The sequence below is a fragment of the Dasypus novemcinctus genome, chromosome 12 (assembly GCF_030445035.2).
Source record: "Dasypus novemcinctus isolate mDasNov1 chromosome 12, mDasNov1.1.hap2, whole genome shotgun sequence".
In the NCBI taxonomy this organism is placed as follows: domain Eukaryota; kingdom Metazoa; phylum Chordata; class Mammalia; order Cingulata; family Dasypodidae; genus Dasypus; species Dasypus novemcinctus.
The window spans coordinates 86,354,980-86,377,894 of NC_080684.1; the positions used below are offsets into that span (position 1 = coordinate 86,354,980).

A 22,915-nucleotide genomic window follows, 5' to 3' on the forward strand; every position below is an offset into this window, starting at 1 on the left:
TGAATGGACAAACAAAATGTGTTATCTACTTACATGGAATATTATTCAGCCATAAAAAGGAATGAAGCCCTGATACATGAGACAACTTGGATGAACATCATGTTGAGTGAAATAAGCCAGCACAAAAGGACAAATATTTTATGATCTCACTGATTTGAAATAATTAGAATAAGCCAACTCATAGAACATGGGTTACCAGGACTTGAGATGGGATAGGAATAGAAAATTAAGGATCAAAAATGTACAAGGTTCCTATTTAGAATGATGGAAATGCTTTAGTAATGGCTGGTGGTGATGGCAGCACAACACTGAATGCAGTTAACAGCACTGTAATGTATTTCTGAATATATGTGATTATGATTAAAAGGGGAGAGAGAGTACAAACACGGTAACAGCACACAAACACTGAACCCTAACTTAAACCATGGGCTTTAATTAATAGTATAATTTTTAGAATGTGCTGTCATCAATTCAACAAATGTTCCACACCAATGCAAGGTGTTGGTGGTGGGTTATGTATGGGAATTCTGTATTTTATGCATGATTGTTCTGTAAGTGCACAACTTCTCTAATAAACAAAACAATTTTTTTTCACCTATCTACACTTGACTACTCTCTGGTACACTATTAATTTAACCAATATATACAGCATTAGATTACAGCATATTTTTACTATTTTTTAAATGATAAAAATTTATTGTTTATTTTTCTTTTATAACACTATTCATGTTCAGAAAGTCAAGAAGGCAATACTGTTGCTATAACAAAATGATTCAATTTCAACCCAAACTAAGGGCTTTTTATTATAGCAATGGGAAGTACAATTATTGAGCATTATTCTAAGGGTTTTACATGAATTAGCTCAGAAATGCTGGAGATGTTATGATTATCCCCATTTTACAGATAAGGAATAAGCATAAAGAGATTATTTTGCTACTAAGTTGTAGAGCTGGGCTTCAAACCACACAGTCGGGCTCCTGTGTCTGTGTCTTAACCACTTTGTAATCCTCTCTCCTGCTCTACTATAGTGATCATTTTTGCCTTCGAAGCTCATTTGCTACTTATTGGATGTTCATGTCTACTCTACGCTGACTATATTCAAGTACGAATATACTTGGCTTTGCCGTGCCTGCCTAATATTTCAATGTAATAAGCAATAGGAGATTTTTAATCCACAGTTGTTACTAAGAACATACTTAACATAGGTTAAAATAGAGACAATGAGACCCTAAATTACATGCTTTCAAGATGACCTAAAAAGTCATTCTGAATTGGGATAAGTGTAATTTAAAAATAAAAAATATATATATTTTAAATTCTAAAGATGAACAAATTACAGTTGTCAATATACCTTGTATTCATTTTTATCCTGAAGATCTGAAGTAAATAATCTAATTTTCATATCAGCAGCTGAGGTACAAAATCTGGAAAAATAAAAACAAAACAAAACAATATTTTTAGCCTCTCAAAGTGAAAGTCCTTCTTGCCCCCAAATCAACAAAGCTACTTTCATAATTCATTATCATGCTTTTTGGGGAAGTGGGTTGGGGGATGTTGTGGCTCTATTACAAAAATATGTTACATGGCCATTATCGAAAGTAGGATGTATTTTAATACATCCTACTTTTTGTGTCTTGAAAACACAGAAAATATTAATATATTCTAGATTTGTCTCAAAAGTGTGGAATTTTATGCCACATCAGCAGATGGATTTAATTTTAAATTTTTTTTTTCCCTTCTCCCTTTCCCCCCATGGGGTTTTGCTGTCTGTGTCCATTCGCTGTGTGATCTTGTGTGTCTGTTTCTTTTTATCTTCTCTTTTCGTTTTTCTCCTCTAGGCTTCACATGGATTTGATCCTGGCGACCTCTGATGTGGGAGAGATAGTCCCTGTCGCTTGCTCTACCTCAGTTCCTGGTTTCCACTGCGTCTCGCCTCGACTCTCCCCTGCGTCTCTCTTTTGTTGTATCATCTTCTTGCTGTGTGGCTCTCCACACAGGCCTGGCTTGTCGCATAGGCCTAGCATGCCTTTACCAGAAGGCCCCGGGAATCAAAGTGGGTCTTCCCACATGGTAGATGGAAGCAAAATCGCTTGAGCCACATCTGCTTTCCTTAAATGTTTTTTTGAAAGTACAAACCGATGGATTTTTTAAAAAGTATCATTATTTCTTAATGAGGTCAATAAGAGATTAAGAATACCATTACATACCTGCCTTAGACTTTGTCTTCTTTAGTTATCTACAAGATTTCTCACTTTTCCTATCCCTCCATGTAAATTAAATTAGATAATAGAAGATACTTTTTAAACCTATAAAATGGTATATTTATAACTATTAAAGTGGGAGTATTACTTGTACTGACCATAAATATTTGAGGCCTTTTTTTAAAGTAGTTCCTCAATGGACGTTACTTAAAAAACAACATTTAAGCAACAAATAAATATTTCTTAACGTTAATACTAAAATTTCTAGATTCTCATCTCATCAGGGAATGGCTTAGGCAGAAATAAAATTACTGCCTAATTTATATATTTTTAAAAGTTTATTTCCAATTTTTCTTTAGTAAGAAGCCTATTGTAGGGGTTTAAACTTCATCAGTTCTGACAAAAGTTAACCTTTTTTCTCAACTCACATTTAAGGATTTCTCTCAAGCAAGGCTCCTATTCTATAGACTGGGCATATCTCTGTTACCATACTCCTTTTCAGAAACTTCTCAAGAGCCATAGTAGGAAACAGATCAAAGCCAACAGGGAAATCCCCTTCCTTGTCCAGGGTTTTCTTAGAAGAGACACTAAAAGTTGCAGAGAAAAAAAAAAATAGTATTTTTATACTATTTTTAGTATTTTCTCCCCACACCCCAAACTGGGAAGTGCTGTTCCAAGTGTTCATAATCCAGTATTTTAGATGAGAGGAGTGGTGTGTGTGTGTGTTTGTGTGTATGTGACAAGGGTTGAGGTGTTCTTAGGATATATCTCAGGAAATATTTTCTGGATATATCATTAAGTAATTTTTAGGTAGTTTTGCAGTTTATAATTTTAGGAGTTTCATCATATGCTTTACAAATATAAAACAAAATTTTCATGAAGGTTACTGTCTACTGTGATTCTTAAAGGGTTTATATGAAAGAGTACAACCTGCATTATGTTAGTGCACAGTATATTTTGCATTTCTATGTAGTTATACAGTGCATAGGAATTTCATACTATTAGTAATGGATTGAATAGTGGCTCCAAAAAGCTATGTCTAAGTCCAAACTACCAGAACTTGTGAATGTGACCTTATTTGGACATAGGGTCTCTGCAGATATAATTAAGTTAAAGATCTCAAGATGAGATCACCCTGGATTTAGAATGGGTCCTAAATCCAGTGATTAGTATCCTTAGGAGACAGAAAAGGAGAAACACAGGAGAGAAGGAGATGTGAAGAAGGATGGTTACTAATACGCTTTTGAAAAGAAGCATTCTCTCTGTGCAGCCTCTGGTACTTTCATGTTGTCAGAGGTGGTTAATATCCAACTTTTGCTATCAGGCCCTTTTCCAATTCAGTACAACATTCTGAGTCTAGGCTAGTCTACCTTCCTTTGGTTCAGTCTCCTTATTCTATCTCCCTCTCCATTCACCACTCCTCTCTTGCAGGTAGAAGAAATAAGGAGAGAAAAAGGAAAAGGAGGAGAAAGAGAAGTTCTAAGAAATGTTCACGAGAACAGCTACTATGGGAAAAGTATGTTAAGGAAGCAACCATTTTAGAAAATTGCTTTGAATTATCTATTCCAAAGTATACATTTTAAAAGAAATACAAGCACATGCATACCAGGATACATGCACAAGAATGTTCATGGTAGGATTATTCAAAATAACCTCAAATGGGAAACAACTCACATGTCCACCTACAGTAGCATGGATAGACTGTACTATATTCACAATGGAATACTACGTATTTAAATGAATAAGTAGATCTATAACATGAATGAGTTGCACACAAGTAATGTCAAGTGAATTCAAGCAGCACATAATATATATGGTATGATTCCATTTGAAATACAGTTTAAAAAAGCACAAAACTAAACTATATTGATTAGGCATGCATAAATACCTGGTAAAACTACAAAGAAAGGCAAGGGCATGATTATCACAATAATTATGAAAATGATTGCTTTTAAGGGGAAGAAAAAAGGTTATGATTAGGGAGATGTACATGAGGAATCTGGGGTGCCGGCAATGTTGTATTTCTTGCTCTGGGTGATGATCACATGGATTTTTGCTTTATAATAATGATGGTAATCTGTACCTATATATACCATACTTTTTTTTTTCTTTAGAGGGTACCAGGGATTGAACCCAGGACTTCATACTTGGGAAGCAGGCAATCAACCATTTGTGCTACATCCACTTCCTATATACCATACACTTTTTCTTTTTTTTTTATCCCCCCCTTTGTGGCTTTTTGTGTGCTATCTGCTCTCTGTGTCCATTCACTGTGTGTTCTTCTGTGTCTGTATTTACTTACCGCCCCCCCCCCCAGTGGCTTGCTTGCTGCTTGCTCTCTGTGTCCACTCGCTGTGCGCTCTTCTGTGTGTTTTTTTTTTTTCTTGTCTCCTTTTTTGGTTGTGTCACCTTGCTGAGTTGGCGCTCCGTGGCGCTTGCAGGCTGGGAGGCTCTCCGCAGCGTGCGGGTGAGCCTGCCTTCACGAGGCCCCGGGACGTGAACCCAGAGCCTCCTATATGGTAGTCAGGGGCCCAACTGATTGGGCCATAGCTGCTCCCCCTACTATACACTTTTAAGCATGTATGTTATATTTCATACATTAAAAGAAAAGTTCAGGCTATAACAAAGCTTATTCTAGATGATTCTCCTCTCTTCAATTTGTTCCATTATTGTTTTGGGTGTTCATTATTGCCTCACTCTGGAAACCCGAGGACAAATTTGCTAGTAATGTGGAGGGTTTCCTAATGTGTATTTTCTCAAAGTTATGCCACAAAGAAATAATTTTAAAATCTCTGTTCAAAATGTCATCTCTAAAACTGATAAAGGTCATGTTTAGGTTTTAAAAATAAATATCTCAAGCAAAAGGGCTTTAAAGAAGGTATTACTAGCAGAAAGAGGCCGAGTTCAGAAAAAAACAGGAGTTAACAGTAGTCAAAATACTCATTAAAAAAAATTAATGAAAGATTCTTACTAGAATTAATTAAAAAAACACACACACACATACAAAACTTTATGGTCATCCCCATGTTGGCCCACTTGTCTCTCAATCTTTGCTGCTTTAGTTTATGTATGTTAGGGGAATTTAAATCCCCCTAATTAAACCAGAAAACCTCTGAGAAATCAAGTAAAGTGAACTGTTTAGTCTCCAGCCACTATGAAGAAAAAAACCCCAACAAAACAGCAAGTGGGGATGGAAAAGAATGGGGTGGCAGGGAGCAAGAGAACATGATTGAAGGTAATTAAATGTTAAAGATAAAATCACTAGGAAGGGTATCTTTCTAACTGCAAGATAAATGTTAATGATGATAAGGGATAAGTTATACCTCAGTCACCTTGACAGACCTTGACAGATCAATATGCAGTCATGGAAAAATATTAATTATTTGGGAATACCGTGGAAAAAATATAAAGTAAAACAAACAAAAAATATATGTACTTACTCATATAATTTAATTACAAATGTGTAAAACTATTCCTTAAATAAAAGGAAAGAGAATTCGATACGAAGGTGGCACTTTTCCCTTCTTCCTTTTTTTTGTATTTTCTCAATGCAGATATAAGCATGTATTATCTTTATAATAAAAATATATATTTGAAAACTCCAAAATTGTACTGTCAGCATGCTCTAAAAAAAATTGTCTTTAAAATCAATGACCTTGATCAACATGGTGGAGTAAGATATTTCCAGGATCATCCAGCCACAAAATCTTTCAACGATCAGCAAGAACTGGCAGAAACATCCTTCTCAAACCTCCAGAAGACAGTTTAAAGGACCGCAGTAATAGGGCAAACACCAAATCAAGATTAAAACTTTTTAAAAATGGTAGCATTTCCAGATACCCTGGTTGGCCCTTCCCTTACTCCTCACTGGCTAGGACTGGAGCTAGTCTGTACCCCCAGTATGGATCTCTGGTCCGAGTACCAGGAGCAGCAGAGTAACTCCTGTGTACCTTCTGGGAGCTTCCATGTTTGGCACAACTGTCTGGTGATGGCCTGAGGGACCTGCCATCCCAGAACTTGCCCTGCATGTGAAAGTGGCTCACAATGCTCTCCAAGTGCTGTGGGAGTACAGACAATTTGTACTACCTGGAGTAAGGGACTACTGGCTGTAGGACATACAGTTTAGTGTCTGGGTACCTGGGCACAAGGAAACTGTTTGCTAGAGAAGAGGGGACATATATATCTGATAGAGGAATTCCTTGAGCCACACATGTATGCCCAAGACATGCAAAGAAAGGATTAGAGGCACCTAAACAAACTCAGGTAGATATAAAAATCATATATTTAAATAATAAATTCAGATGATAAGCCTAATTTATGATTAAGAGCAAATATCTGGGGTTGAAGAAAACAGAAATATAACTTTCAAGAGAGAAAAACGTCCCTATGATCATAAACTTACGATCACTTAACACAATAAAAGGACACTAATCACTACTGCATTTAACAATTTTAAACTTACTTGATTATTGGAGGCAACGCATCAAGTCTAGTCTCTGGGCTCCAAGCTATGCCATTCACCCTGACACCATGGTGAAAGGTTCGAAGTGTTTTATATTGAATCCCTTCGATGTCTGCTTCTTCCTCCTAAGCATGCGCAGTAAATATTTTAATAAATTATGAGGACAATGTAATAATTTGTATTCCATTATTACAATGCATTTATTGGGAAGGTGTACAAGCTTTTGAGAATTTCAAAGCATTTAGATATTCAGACTTAACTAGTTAATTGAGTTAAAAAAAAACTACAACTGTGAAAGCATCCTAAAATTAAACTAAGGCAACTAAAAACAAACAGTAATTATGTTATACCTTATCTTAGGAGATAATTTATTCCTATAGTAAAACATTTCAAAGCAAACTCAGTGAAATTAGAATGCTATGAGTATCAGAATCTTCTAGGTAAATGAATTAGAATTCATGGATTATTGACTAACAGACTTAGAATCCAATATAATAAAATACACTCAGGATGGAGGAATGAAATATGGATTAGATTGGACTTACTGGTATTCTACTATAAAATTATTGTGACTCTAGCAATGGAAGAAATTATATCATTGATGTGGAGACAGTGATCACGGGAGTTGCTGAAGGCAGGGAGAGGGAAAAAGAGGTGATATGGGGGCATTTTTGGGACTTGGAGTTGTCCTGAATGATCATGTAGGGACAGATGCAGGATGTTATATATCGTGCCATACCCACTGAATGGACTGGGAGAGAGTGTAAACTACAAGGTAAACTATAATCCATGCTGTGCAGCGGTGCTTCAAAATACATTAATCAAATGCAATGAATGTACCACACTAAAAAACAAAAAAAAAAACAAACGAAAAAAATACATTTGGAACAGAAAGTCTTAATTATGTAGCAGATACTTTGAGACCTTATTCCTTCAAAGTCATTATAATGAGTATTAAGGTTTTCATATGGTATTACATACGGTAGTAATACATGAGTGAGATGTTGCAGATATGTAATTTGTATTGTAATAGTCTGTGAATAGTGACTATATAAATAATAACCTGATTAATCTCATTTTTAGGTTATTTGATTCTGGGTAAAAATGCTTAATAAAGCCAGCTTGTTTACCTAGTTCAGTATTACTAAAATGATTTCAGTTGCATCTTCATGGGAAGATGAGAGAAAAATGAATTTTACAAAGTCAAGCCATCTATGTCTGCAGCTAGGAACAATAACCAGAAAAACCCTCCCACTACAAAAACACAAAAATCCAAATGCAGAGAAACAACAAAGCAATGAAGTACACAGCTGCCTTAAGGTCATCTGTCCACATCCGAGGACTTAAAGCATCAGTATGCAAGGGACAGCAGCTAAAACTTAGTGTCTTTCACAGGAAAGGATGCCAGATCAGAGAACTCTGCATAGATGCATTACCCTTAGAGGTGAAGGCGGGTGGAGGGAGGGCTGCCTGTGCAAAATACCTAACTTGGCTCTGGGTAAAGGCCAAGAAAAGGAAAAACCCAACAACTTCACATGAGTTTGGCACCTGAAGTCACACTATGTCCTCTAGAAAATGAAAAAGAATTTATTTCAAAGTGGTCATATAGTAGCAGCAGTCCTAAGCACCTGAGGGAAGCAAAGGCAAATTCTCTCTGGATGAACGACTTCTACCCAGGCCTCAAAAATTTCCCATAGATATAGTTAAACTAAACATGATCTTACACACAATCAATCATTGATATATACAGAAACAAAGTGTACCATGAACACATACAACAAAGAATCAAACCTGTAAAGATGACAGATAAAAAAAAATTATCAGGTACAAAAGTAATATATATTTAAGGAAATAAAGGAGATAATCTAAAGTATGAGTAAATAAGAGGTTATGAAAAATGTCCAGTCAGATTTTTAAGAGAACTAAACAAAATTTCTCGAGACGAAAATGCCATAACTGAAATGACAACAACAACAGAACAATATTTATGTTTAACAGCAGCTTAGATGCAGATCAAGGGAAAATTACTAAACTGGAAGACAAATTTCAAGAAATTACTCAGAAACTAGATAGCGAAGACAAAAAGGTTAAGAGACATGGTGTACTCAGTAAGAAGTTCTACTATACATGAATTCTGGGTTGTAGGAGAGAATAGAGGGGATGGAGAAGAGTCAATTCTTAAAGAGGTAATGACAAAGGATTTTTATACTTGGTAGGCACCTAAGGATAATAAATCCTAGGCAGTTTAAATAAACTTATGTCTAGACACAATTAAGTGAAATTGCAGAAACACAGACACCCAGGCTTGCATATAGTCAAGAGTGCATGTGAGATCTTAGCAGCAGTCAGAAAAAGACAGACTTCCTATAAAAGAATAATAATTAGACTAATAACCACCTTTTCAGCAGAAACTATGAAAACAAGATGCTGAGGGAAAATAACTCTAGAATTGTAGATGGAACTAAACTATTTTTCAAGAATAAGGCTATATTAAAGCTATGTTCAGAAAAACAAACACCAAGAATAAGCACTAACAGACCCTCACTAAAGTATCTCCTAAACAGGGGCTGGCAACTATGGTCCACAGACCAAATCTGGCCCATTTTTTATGGCCTATAAGCTAAGTAGCATTTTTATATTTTTAAGGAGATATAAAAGAAAACAAAACAAAGAAGCCAACAAAAATCAAAGAATGTGCAACAGAGACCATAGGTGGCTGGAAAAGCCTAAAATATTGACTATCTGGCCCTTTACAGAAAAACAACAACAACCAAATATACAAAGGCAAACAGATGGGTATATCTAAACAAATATTAGCCATATAAAACAACACACTAATTTGCTGCTTTAAAACATAAAGAAATATGATAGAGAACTAAAATATTAGACAATAATATGAGTTTTGGGGGCAGGTGATAACAGGTCTCTTATTTAGGAAGAAAGGTAAAGATGTTAATTTTGACTTTAAATATGCATTTCCAAATATCTTTGATTACCACTAAAATAAGACAATAACATATAAAACTTCCAAATTATCAGAAAGGAAAAACGAAATAAAGGGGTAAAAAAAAATCACAAACAGAAGACAAGTGAAGAATATGTTTTCAACAGCAAAAAAATGATCTAAATATCCATCAACAGGAGAATGGATCAATAAATTGTGGTATATTCATATGAAAAAAACACTATACAGTAGTGAAAATAAATGAACATGGAGAAGTCTCACAAATATTTTAAGCACTAGCAATTATAGGACATAATACAGATTAATTTCAATGATATAAACTTTAAAACATGAAAATTAAGGAATGACTAATATAAAATTTCTTGGGGCAAGAAGGAAAGGTAGTAGAGCAAGGACAACCAAGGAGTTACAAAGGAATTGCTACTGTTCCATTTCTTGAGCTTGGTAGTAGGTATAAAAGGATTTATTTGATTATTTTATTCCTCATATACATACTTTTATATGCGTAGATTATTCCAAATAAATCATTTTGTTATTTTAACCAGCACATTACCTAGGACTAGAGACTAAAGCACATCTTTTTCATGACAAAATTGTTTAAGGAATCCTGTATATCAAGTGACTATAGTTATCTATTACAAAAACTCTGCTCATGGGATTATAAAATGACATTAGGAAAAAAATCCAGATGAAACTTAATGTTAATGAATTATATATGCCTATATATAGTAATTAATTGAATTAACACGTTCTAAGTATTTCATTCACCCTGAATCTAAATGTAAAGTTTTATAATGTGTCGTCTAACTGAATCCAAATAGATGTGCTGATTTTCCCAGGTTGGCCTTTGGGATCCTAGCAAAGTCATTTTACAGATATATTACACATCTTTCTCTATATAATGCAGATATTGTTTGAAAATCAATTTAAATTTCAAGTGAACTCCTTTAAAAAAAATGTGGAGCAGGTGTAGCTCAGTGGTTGGATGCCTGTTTCAGATGTAGGAGGTCCTGGGCTCAATCCCTGGGATCTCCTGGGGAAAAAAAAAACTTAACAGCAAAAGTTTTTCCATAAATGAAAAAAGGAAACAAATATTTATCAAGAAGAGAAAAACATTATTTATTAATACATAAATTTTATGTATTAAAACTGTATAGCTAACAGCCAGATTTGCCAAGGTGGCAGCCACTAAGCGTTTTAAAAATACATTAAGGAGTGTAATCATAGCTTATTTCACTAAGCGTTTTAAAAATACATTAAGGAGTATAATCATAGCTTATTTCATTAGTTTGGGTTACTTTTCTATACCTGACAAATCAATCTCCTGAGAAATGAAGGTTTTATATTAAAATGCACATTAATTTGCTACTCTTAATAGTGGTAATAATTAGGTGTGGCAATTTTACCTAAATTACATATATGAAATAACTGGGTGGTGGTGAAGAGTAGGGATAAGAAAATTCCAGGGTCTATATAGCCTGAGTTTTATGTATTACCAGTGAGGTTTTTTTTTTCTCTTTCCTGGCAGCATTATCTGCCATTAAGTCAAGTAAAAGGGCAGGGTATGTGTATGGTATAGGCAGAGACGAATGCTATTTTGGGTTTAGTCCGGGTTGCAGGCAGTATTGTATAGACAAGAAATTAAGATACTCCGGAAAACCTGCTATAATACAAATGATTATACAAGGATCCAGCATATTTGAGATTGGGGCAAAGCCAAGTTGATAGAAGGACTATTCTAACGGTTTGAAATTGGCAGGCCCTCCTACCACATCCATTTATGGCCAAATACAGAATTTCAGAATTAGACAAGTCTGTAAAGTTTATTTAGTCCAATTCTTTTGCTTAATGGTTGAATCTCTGGTAGAGCATCTGAGAAAAGAGGTTGAATAACCTCTCTCTGAGCACCTCCAGTGAGAGGGAAGTAGCTATTTCTTGGAGGAGTTTATTCAATTTGGAGATAGCGCTACTTATTAGAAAATTACTTCTTAGCATTAAGCCAAAATCGTTCCATGTAAATTCTACTCATTGGTCCAAGTTCTGCTTTCTGGAACTACACAAAATAAGTCTAATTCACTGATGGCAAATATATGTCCATAGCTGATATCCCTTAGGTAAACATACTCAAAGATGCAGTTTACACGTTTTATACACAGCACTATAAGCAGTAACTCTAAACAGTTAAGTGACATAAAACCCATTTATCGTTTCTAGTCTAATTATTCTTCCACATGACAGTTTTACAATTATAAATACTACTCTGAAATGTGTCTTCAAATATATTATCTCCTTTGAACCATAACATACTGCTGAGAACTTAGGTAAACATTAAGCATCATTGTCATTTCAGAGGATACAGAGCTGCACTGTCCAATGATATCCATGTGGCTATTAAGCACTTGAAATATGGCTAGTTAAAATTGATGTGCTATAAAATACAAAACACACACCAGATTTCAAAGACTTCATACAAGCAGCATGTAAAATATCTCATCCAGATAACTAAAGATCCTAAGTCACATTTCTCCCTTGCAAATCCAATAGTCTATCATTTTAAGATATTGTATTTATCTTTATTAAGTTTTAGCTTATTCAACTTGGTCCTTGATCCAATTTATTAAACAATGTTTAGACTCTGAGCACAAAGCCTGAATGCAGCAGGTGCTCAAAAAATACTTATTACGTAAAGTCTACCATCCAAAGCATTAGGTATCTCTCTCAGCTTCATGTTCTGCATAAACAGAATGCTTAAATCAAGTTCTCTTCCAAGTCCCTAATGTTAAAAATTTTAAGGCCCAGGACAAGGCCCTACCTTGGTAGAGGCCTCAATTCATTAATGAAGACCTTTGAACAGACTTAGAAATTTTCATGCCCCTCTCCCTTTACATACAGGTTGTTTATACTTTTCATATTGCATTGCTTTACATTTAATTAACTCCTTGTTTTTTAAAAACATATTTTTCATTAGTTCCTAGCACTTAGTATGCACTCAATGAATGAATATTTGACAGACACATGAAACTAATGAACAGTACTATCATTTAGCTCACATTTTCATCATATTCAAAAGCATGAGATTCTGGAAAATACTTTGTTGCAGATTCACTATAGCTATCAGTCTTACAATGAGAACTTTCTGACAGGAACTAGAAAATCTTTCCCTTCAAGTTACCTTCATTTAGGTTTCCCTCAAGGCAAGCGGCATAAATAGGGATGCTTTTTAATCTGAAGGTTTCAAATGAGAGAACAGGAATAATGTTTGATTGTACTTAATTAGATAAAAAATAACTTGAACAGAAAGCAATACTTTATTCTAAGACCCCAAGGGCAAACTACTGGAATCTAATTCTCCTTTAGAATCGTTTGAACCAAGGCTTCAACCCATCTGAGAGCACAGAAGAGAAAGAAAAGATTTTTAAGGATGGATTTTCCTTTACTTCATTGTTTTTTCATTTACTAGTAATGCAAATCCCTGAACTTCTTTGAAGTAGAATGGCAGGAAACTCCATGAGAACAGTGGCACTCTTGTTTATCCACAGTACCTAGCACAGAATATAATTCGTACTCACTACTTGCCAAATTAATAAAATCTCAAATTTCTTCCTTAGGGAATTTGGGGTAAGACCTACCTTGCCAGTATCACTAGTCAAATGATTAATCAACACAATGCAGATGACAATAAACCATAATGGAGTCATACAAATGTAAGATGTTATTGTTATTCTTTTTCCCGTTTTCTCTATCACCCATCAATTCTGCCTTTCCTATTTTTTTCTTCTCCCTTCTTGGAGGTTCTCCCCCAGCATTTCTTAGTTGATCAAAAAAGTGGAGATAAAGCATACTTTTCAATATTTCTGAATATAATTCTATGTTCATAACTGTTAACTTTAAAAGTAATGAAAATGAAATAAAAAGTTAGTTTCACCTGTAGGCAGTTGTTTTATTCTTTTGTAGCTTAGAAGCTTGCACTAGAAAACTGGTTTCAGGAAGCGGACTTGGCCCCATGGATAGGGTATCCACATACCACATGGGAGGTCCGCAGTTCAAACCCTGAGCCTCCTTGACCCGTGTGGAGCTGGCCCATGAGCAGTGCTGATGCCCGCAAGGAGTGCCCTGCCATGCAGGGGTGTCTGCCATGTAGGGGAGCCCCATGCGCAAGGAGTGCGCCCTGTAAAGAGAGCTGCCCAGGGCAAAAGAAAGTGCAGCCTGCCCAGGAATAGCGCAGCACACATGGATAGCTGACACAGCAAGATGACGTAATAAAAAGAAACACAGGTTCCTGGTGCGCTGATAAGAATAGAAGCGGTCACAGAAGAACACACAGCGAATGGATACAGAGAGCAGACAGCTGGGGGGAGGAGAAAGAAAGAAATTTAAAACAAACAAACAAACAAAAAAAAACCTGGTTTCCCCTAGGCCTATTTATTTATTTATTTTTAAGGAGGTACTGGGGATAAAATCTGGGACCTTGCACATCTGAAGCAGGCGCTCAACCTTTGAGCTACACTGCCCCCATGACCCCGTCTTTTTAAGAGTGTATCAATTGACTTACTCATGACTTTTTATGATTCTAATCTGGTAATCTAGCTGAAGTCTGGCTGAGGATTGTATTTAGTCTAAAACCTAGAAGTTCCTATCCCCACCCAAAGAGACAATGTGGGATAATATAAGAGCTCTCATATTCTACTCAGACACCAACAAACTGAAACCTTTAATTTATACCTTCCCTTTGGGATATAATCCAGCTCAACTTTGTATTAACTGTACACATTCATTACATAATACTATAAAATTATAAACTGCATTTTTTATTTCAAAACATTGTATGCTGAACTTGCTCCCGAGTAAAAAGGGAAATAATGTTTATAGTGGTTTTAGTAATAAAGTTATTTTAAATATTTGAAAATTAACTTCATTAATTAGAATTTGAGAAATAATGATTTTCTGAATAATATTCTGGCAAATGAAGGATTAACCAGAAATTCCTGACTTCATTGATCAAGGTCTCTCTTACATGTAGAACATTCCTGTGAGAAAACCTGGTGTGTACTCAACACAAATCAATCTTTCTTTGGTGATTAAGTATGGTGTGTGACAATTAAAATGTATTTGTGGCTCATAATTGACAGGTGCCATTCTAGGAAATTTATATATAATAATTCATTAAATCCTCACAAAACTCTATTAAAGTATAAACACATTTTAAACACATTTAAACCCAGATGAGAGGTATTATATGTACCTTATCAAGGTCACAAAGAAAATAAGAGGTAAAGCAGGGAGGAATGGAAAGTTATGCATTCTAGCTCTAGAGTGCATGCTCTTAATGACACTGAATTGTCTGCTCAATTAATATTTCATACTTTGTGGACTCTAGATTTATGGTTTAAATATGCGAAAAGTATGAGAGTGTATTAATAGGAAAGCTGAATCTCATGAAAGCCATAAAATCTCCTGGAGAATAGGATTTTAGGCTTTTAATATTAGCTTGTTTCATGTCAAAGTGGAATGTAGAAAAAATTATATTTAACTGCATCCCATTTAATTGGGGTTTTTCCTGTACATAACAATGCTCAACTTAACATAAATTCCAATTAACAGAAATTTCTTTAACTAATTATGTGGCAAAAAAGGAGCCTCATACTCTTTTTTTCTATGTGTGTAATGTCTGCAGAACCTCAGACACGTATTATTGGGAAGTCTTTCTCTGTGATTCTTCATATCTTTTTTTTTACAGTTAAATTCAGTATTCAATCTATTTTCAAAATTTAGCTTTGGTTTGTGCAAGTTTTCTTATGAGGTTTATAAATATCTTCACTGTCATTTAGTGTTGTAGACTAACCTGAAATGTACATGTGCCAACGACCACGTAATTATTGCCACCATAAGCAATAAGGTTTCCTGAATCCCCACTCTCGAAGGGATTAAATTCTACCACATGCACATAATCTTCACAATCCACAGTGTAAGCAGCATTTCCGGTGGCATCTTGCTTCATCTTCTATGTCAAAACTCAAGCAGATGTAAAAATATAATAGCCTTCTACTGGACAAGGTCATGAAACTGTGGATTATAACAGAAACAGATAAAATTAGAAATAATTAAAATGTAACTCATTCAGTAAATCAATCAAAATGAAGACATAGCATTACAATGCCAGAGAAAGCGCCAAAGGAATGAAACATTTAAAATACTCAGCAAAGGACAGAAGCCACAGGAAAAAAAATTAGATCAAATTATTAATGGTTCAATACTTCCTCCACAGCTTCCCTCTTTTTCACATCTGTGAAGTTAATTTACTCCTGCAGAGTAAAGCACCATAAAATTCTGTATAGACCATCTAAAAGATAAGGTACTTGCAAACAGAAATCAACTATTAAACACATTCATAAAAAATTAATAATAACTGAGCACTATTTGTAGGCAAGACTTAAAAGCATTTTACTGCCATTATGACATTTATCACAAACCTAAGAGGGAGGTACTAATTATGGTCTCCACTTCACAGATGAAGAAACTGAAGCTTTAGAAAGTTAAAAAACTTGGGAAGCTTGTAAGAAAACAAAGCCAGGATTTGAGACTTTACTGTTTGTTGGGCACCAGTGCAAGTGAAGAAAAAAATAGTCCCTGCCTTGAAGGAGTTCAGAATGCAGGGATATTTATGATTCACTATGAAAAGTGCTCTAAAAGAAGGAGATACAAAATATCATCAGACATGGAAGTGCCAAAATGCGATTTAAAAATGGTATTCATAAAACCAGGTACAAAATTTGAACTTATTAGGGCCTGATGTGCACTCTGGAAGTAGTATTCCAAGTGAGAATTATAAATTCTACCAGTTTTTTTTTTAATTGAATGAGTTTTATGCTCCTGAAAACAGTTGCGTTCAGTAAGAACATATCAAGCACTCGATGAATATTTACTGAGAATCAGTTGAGTCCCACCTCAGTGAGCTTATTAGCTCTTAACCTCAAGAATGGGCACTCAGCCTGGGCATCCCCGGGCACTTGTTAAGGGTGACCAGCAGGTGAGAAGTCTACGGATACAGAGCAGTGTGGGAAGTGCAGAAGATTCGAGGCCAGGAAACTAGGTTCCGACCCCGGACTTACAGCTCATTACAGCAGTGCCGGGGCTCACCGCATACAGCGGGATGACTTTCCCCTTTAAAACTGGAAGGGAAGAGAAGGAGGGAAGGAACAAGAGAAGACTCTGCAAAGAGCCCCGATACCTCTTCCCCACCCAGAATTGTCCCTTAAGACCCGATCCCGCTTTCCCGGGCCTGCTATCGCAGGGAAGGAAGAGGCGGCCGGGGGAAGAGGTGGAACTCCCGGGAACAGGGTGAGAGAGCAGGACAGCCGGCAGCGAAATGGCGTGGGTCCCTGAGCTCCCCGAGCGATACCAACCGGAGGGCGCCAGGCCGCGGCCAGAGGGAACTGGTCTCCGCGGGCAGAGGAGCTATGGCGGCGTGTCTCGGCTCTGCTTCCGGGTCGGAGGGCGAGCTCAGTGATTGGCTCCCGGTCCTTCCCGCGATATTCGAAATGTAACCCCTGGCGTTCCTGAATACCAGCGAGCAGGTCGACCTGTCCTTGCAGAGTGTACATCTCCCCGGTTTCTCCCGAGCTTGGTGGTGAGTCTTGCCTCTTTCCTGCCTGCGCGTTGCACTTCTAGTGGTCATCCAAGCCAGAACTTGTAAGGGCTTTCGGTGACAGGAAAACGCAATGCCACCGTGTGGGGTGTTATTGTGCATTTCTTTTGCTCTGCAGCCTGATTGATGACATACGTCATGGTATCTACTGATGGAACTGGAAGGTCTAGAGAGCCTACAGATCGGAAGATTGAAGCCCATAGGGAGCCTGCTTAACGTCCTTTAGTTAGGCTGAAAACGAGGGTTCTAGTCCCAGCATGCACGGACGCTGATTCCACTTCCTCTGCTTTCACCCCCCGCCCTCCCCTCCCCCATATATATCCTCCCAAAGAATATTTAAGTCCTGAATTCTGACAATGATATTATCAACGGCTGCCATTTTTAATCGAGCACCTACTAATGCCTGGCATTAGGTGGGTTATATACTTGTCTCATCAAAGTCTCAACAATTCTACGAAGTGGGAATTATTTCCCCCGTTTTACAGGTTAAGAGACTGAGGATTATCAAGAATTTTAAATACCGTAGAACTTATAGCTAATAAGTGAGGGAGCCTGGGTGTGAACCCTGGTTATCTGACTCAGACGTGTATTTCTTTGAACCATCTCACTACCTCCCCAGTGGCAATGACCTACCTCGCAATTTTTGCTCCAATGCAGTTTGGAATCCAAATTTTTCAAGCAAATATTTATTATCGTCACCACCCGTTTTTGTGTAGGGCAGCCTGCCATTCACTGTTTGCATAGTCAATGTCTCATTTAACTCATTACAACTTGGATTGAAGGTAGGTAGAAAGGGTGGGTATCTAAAACCTCTGCCTATATAACCAGGTGTAACGCTCACAAGGGGTGAGCAAATTGGCTACACTGCCTGTTTTTGTGTGGATAGCTCTTGAACAAAGAATGTATTTTACATGTTAAGTGATTGAAAAAAATAAATTTTTGTGACACATGAAAATGATAAGAAATTCGAATTTGTGTCTTAAATGAATAATTTTGTTGGAGCCCAGCCAAGCTCATTTCTTTATGAATTGTTCATGACTCTTTTCACATTACAAGGGCAAGTTGAGTAGTTGTGACAGAGACCTAATGGCCTGCAGATATTTAAATACGGTAGGATTTTACTCTTTGGACTTTTCCAAAATAACTTCTTTGGCCTTATCCAAAATAACTGCTGACGCCCGGACGATACTGTTGGTTTTCTGTCTCCAACAGTATGCTCTTTTCAATTTTAACCCAAAGCAACTTAGAAACTCATAATGCATGGTAATTACTAACATTTAATTTACTCTTATATATGCCAGGCACTGTTCTAAAAGCTTTGCTTGTATATATGTCATTTACTCTTTACAAAACTCTATGAGGTAGGAACAATTATTATTTTCATTTTCAGTACAAGGAAGCTGAGGCAGGGAGAGGTGATCTGACTTGGCTGAGTGCGCACAGCTAGTGAGTGGTGAAACCAGGATCCAGCACAGTCTAATTCCAGAAGAGTCTTCATTCCTAGCAATCTGGACTTATAATAACTCTACAGCCAGTAAATAATTTACTGCCAAGGATTTATTTTATTTAAACTCTTATGTTATAAATGGCTTATACCCTTTTTTTTTGATCATGCAAACCCAAGGTGTCTAGTAAACATCTGAGATTTTGTTTATGCCATATAAAAATAGAAGAACAACAGAAGGAGTCAGTAAATGGGATATGTACAGTACAATATCCAAAAGAGGGTGATGGACATGTGAATATGTTGGGGACTGGGAAAGAAAGAAGGAACAAATCTTAGCAAGCATGTCTGTATACTTAGAGAAAGGAATTGGCTGTCTAATAAGCTTGGGTATGTAAATTATTAGAATTACATCAAATTATTTTGAAAAGGTTTTGTGTGCATCAGAGGAGCTTGTGTAATACAGTGATTTAAGAGCACAGTTTATGGGATTAGGCATCCTGGGTTAGGTATGGTTCAGTTATTTGCTGGCTAGGTGACATGGGGTATCTGTTTCGTCAGATGTAAAATGAGGATACTAATACCACCTACCTCATAGTTCTCTTGTAAGGATTGCATGAGGTAATAAACATTAAGCTTTCCAAAAGTTTCTGGCACCAAGGAAGAGTTCCTAAATATTAGCTATTGTGTTTGGTGAGCTATTGCTGTGAAAAAACCACCCCAAAACACAGGGGTTTAAAACAAGAACCATTTCATTTGCTTATGATTCTGTGGATCAGCACTTTGGACTGGGCTCAGCTATGTAGTTCTTCTGTTGGAGAACTATAAAAAGTAGTCTAAGGAATTGGAGCTATAATAAATAGTCTAAGGAATATCACTTACTTGTCTATAAGTTGTTACATGTCTGAGTTGGTGTTGCTTGTCTGCTGGAGTTCCTCAAGTTCTCTTCCCCATAACCTCTCAATTATGCTAGATTTCATTAGCTATATCTGTGTCTATAATTATAACTATGCAAAATTTGCCTATCTGTATGAATTTTCAGATTTAGGATTGGATTTTGTTATTTCAAATGATTTGGCTTAAGACAATCAAATGAGAGGAAAATGTGATTGGGAAGGAATTATATTCTGTTTTCCTAAATTTAGAAGCTATCTTGATAAATATGAAATGACATTTCATTCACTACTTATTTTTCTCTATGCTTGTTTATACATGTTAGATATTAATTTACAATTAAAATAAGGTACTATAACATTGTATTCTGTTCTGCTTTAAGAGGATGGCTGTGCTTTATCAGAAGGATGTGTTGCACATGATTAAAGAGTTTAGAAGGAATTGGCATACTCTTTGTAACTCTGAGAGAACGACTGTATGTGGTGCAGACTCCATGCTTTTGGCATTGCAGCTTTCCATGGCAGAGAAAAACAAAGAGGTTAGTAAATTGTATTTCGGCTAATTTATTTTTTAATTAAGTTTTAGGTTACTGCCCACTTTAATAAACTTAAGTACATTAATTTCTTTGTAATATATGTCCTATGATAATATCAGTACTTCATTTTCACAAATGCCTTTGCATATATGTGTGACACAGAATATTAAGATTAGACTTGGTATTCTTTATTTCAAAATTAAGCTCTTCAAACAGACAATTTTACATGTAGCATGCACAATTGATGTAATGAAAAGCTTTAAGATAAACACGCAACTATTATGGTTATTATGGTTAGAAATTATTTTATAACATTCTTCTCTAAAAGAAGTTCTAGAAGACACACATAAATGTTTATTTAAATTAATCACAAAGTATTTTATGACTGGTTTCACATTTTGTAGTATAGATTAGTTGTTCCCAAGCCATATTGTTAATAAGAATCTCTTGCAGCACTTTAAAAAAAATACTGTCTCCTATGCTCAATTCTTGGAAATTCTGGTTGTTCTGATCTGTACTGAGACCCTGGAAACTGTCTTTTTAAAATCTCCCCAAAGTGATTCTTATAAAGCTAGTTTGATGAAAACTAGGACTTAGAATGACCCTAGCCAAAGGACTAGAGGTGTCAGGTGAGAGAAGGGTGAATATAGGTTGGAGTGATAAGTAAAGATTTCTTGGATTTTAGATAATGTACCTAAAGGAAGGGAAGTCTTTGGGTAGGAAGGGAAAAGTCAGTTTAGAAGAAGTTTCCAGGATGAATCAAAATCATGATGATTTGAAGATGGTAAGGACACCAGCTTGACTAGAGAATAGGATTTTTGAAATGTAGACATGGTTTTGATGTTTTGGTTTTTTTTCGCTAGATATTGAAATTACATTTTGATGAGTCTTTTTTTTAACAAATCAATTTTATTGATACTTATTAGTAAAGCATAGATCCATCCAAAATGTACAATCAGTAGTATTTAGTAAAATCACATAGTTGTGCATTTATCACTCCAGTCATTTTTAGAGCATTTTCATTATTCTAGTAATAATAGTATTATTAAAAAACAAAAACCAAGCAACCAAACAAATCTCATCACCTCTCAATCTCTCTATGTTTCCCCTACCATACATAGCTGCTATTCTGTTTCCTTTTGTCTGGTATATTTGTATTTATATTTTGTAAAAACTGTCTTGTATATGCATTATCGCCCTTATTCTTATTTTACGTGAGGTTTCACTATGTTTTACAGTCCCATATTATATTTTTTAGCTTTCCTTCTAGTAATATAAATGTCTTTAGGCTTTCACTTTCAACCACTGTTATACTTGTATAATAGCTCTGTTAGTCACAAACAGCATGATGTGCTCTCACCATTTCCATTTTTTCCAAAGATTTACAAACAACCCTTTAATCAATTCTGTACACATTAACCATTAGCTTTCCATTCTCTACCCTCATTCTATTTTCTGGTGACCTATATTCTAATTTTCAATTCCATGAGTTTACACAATATATTTAGTTCATAGTAGCACAGTCATACAGTATTTGTCCTTTTGTGTCTGGCTAGCTTTACTCAACATAATGTCCTCAAGGTTCATCCATGTTTTATGCTTCATGACTTCATTTCTTCTTATAGCTGTATAATATTCCATCATGTGCATTCACCACAATTTGTTTATCCATTCATCAGTTGATGGAAACCTTGGTTGTTTCTAATTTGCTGAATCATTTTAATCCTATTTGTCAGTGGTTTCCAGATTTTGAGATTCTGTAGACTGTAAAATTTAAAAAAACAGACATTGACAGTAGAGCATTTTTCATCTTGGCAAATTATTGAGGGAAAAAAATTTACTATTATAACCATCAGTTTGTAAAACAAGAAGAATATTTTAATACCTAAATTAGGAAGTATGTAATCTTTTTAAAAAAAGGGATAGTTTCTGGGAAGATGGTGTTGGAGTAGACAGGTAGGGCTCAACTCTCACAAAAGCAATGGAAAAGGGCCAAAAGTTGTCCGAGGGACCTGCTTTTGGTATCAGCAGACCAGGACAGTGCTGCACAACACCCAGGAGGGTAAAGGAGAGAGAAAAAGAACTTGAAACAATAAACATGAGTTACTAAACCCCTACAGTGGCCAGAAAGGGCCCCATCCTCCACCCTCAAGAAATTAAGCCTTGGGAAGCAGATGTAGCTCAAGTGAATGAGCTTCTACCTACCACATGGGAGGTCCTGGTTTGGTCCCTGGTGCCCCCTAAAGCAGACAGCGAGCTGGTATGATGGGTGGGCGTGGCTAGCTGATGCAGCAAGATGACTCAACAAGAGATAGAAGAAGGAAAACATGAGAGATACAATAAAGCAGGGAATGGAGGTGGCTCAAGCAATTAGATGTCTCCTTCCCTCATTGGAGGTCCTGGGTTTGGTTCCTGGTGCCTCCTAAAGAAGCAAGATGAACAGACACAGCAAGTGTAAACAATGAGGGGGTGGGGAGAAATAAATAAAGAATAAATCTTTTAAAAACAAGACATTAAGCCTGGATAAAACCCCTGGTTCACTGCAGCTTTCTGAGAGGGGAGCAGATGTCCCCGTCACCTGTTACAAGGGAAGACGGTGGGGCATTGGAGGGCAGAGAGTGGTTTCTCTTCGGTGAATTTGGCCAGTGGATTCCACTTTGAATCTCAGCTCTGTACATACTAGAAACACTGGAAAGCAGAAGTTGAAAGAAATACCTCCATGGAAAGGTTCACTGATGAGTACCATCTGCTAGCTGGTAAGGAAGTTGC

General features: G+C 36.2%; 2 protein-coding genes across 5 annotated transcripts in view; one reads left to right on the forward strand and one right to left on the reverse strand.

Annotated features, from left to right (window-relative positions):
- The window catches only part of NUP37 (nucleoporin 37), a 68,671-nt gene extending 51,557 nt beyond the window's left edge, over positions 1 to 17,114 (reverse strand). For all 3 annotated transcript variants that reach the window (XM_004446815.4, XM_004446814.4, XM_004446813.5), the window contains exons 1-4: positions 17,032 to 17,114; positions 15,471 to 15,691; positions 6,664 to 6,788; positions 1,352 to 1,424 (exon numbers count right to left, since the gene is read on the reverse strand). In XM_004446815.4, coding sequence (XP_004446872.1) covers positions 1,352 to 1,424; positions 6,664 to 6,788; positions 15,471 to 15,626 — 354 coding nt within the window. In that variant the 5' untranslated portion in view covers positions 15,627 to 15,691; positions 17,032 to 17,114. The remainder of the gene's footprint in view (positions 1 to 1,351; positions 1,425 to 6,663; positions 6,789 to 15,470; positions 15,692 to 17,031) is intronic.
- Positions 17,087 to 22,915, forward strand: part of PARPBP (PARP1 binding protein) — an 86,710-nt gene continuing 80,881 nt past the window's right edge. The window contains exons 1-2 of one of the 2 annotated variants that reach the window (XM_058308632.2): positions 17,087 to 17,255; positions 19,994 to 20,149. In XM_058308632.2, coding sequence (XP_058164615.1) covers positions 19,997 to 20,149 — 153 coding nt within the window. In that variant the 5' untranslated portion in view covers positions 17,087 to 17,255; positions 19,994 to 19,996. The remainder of the gene's footprint in view (positions 17,256 to 19,993; positions 20,150 to 22,915) is intronic. The other variant, XM_058308633.2, reaches the window with a different exon arrangement.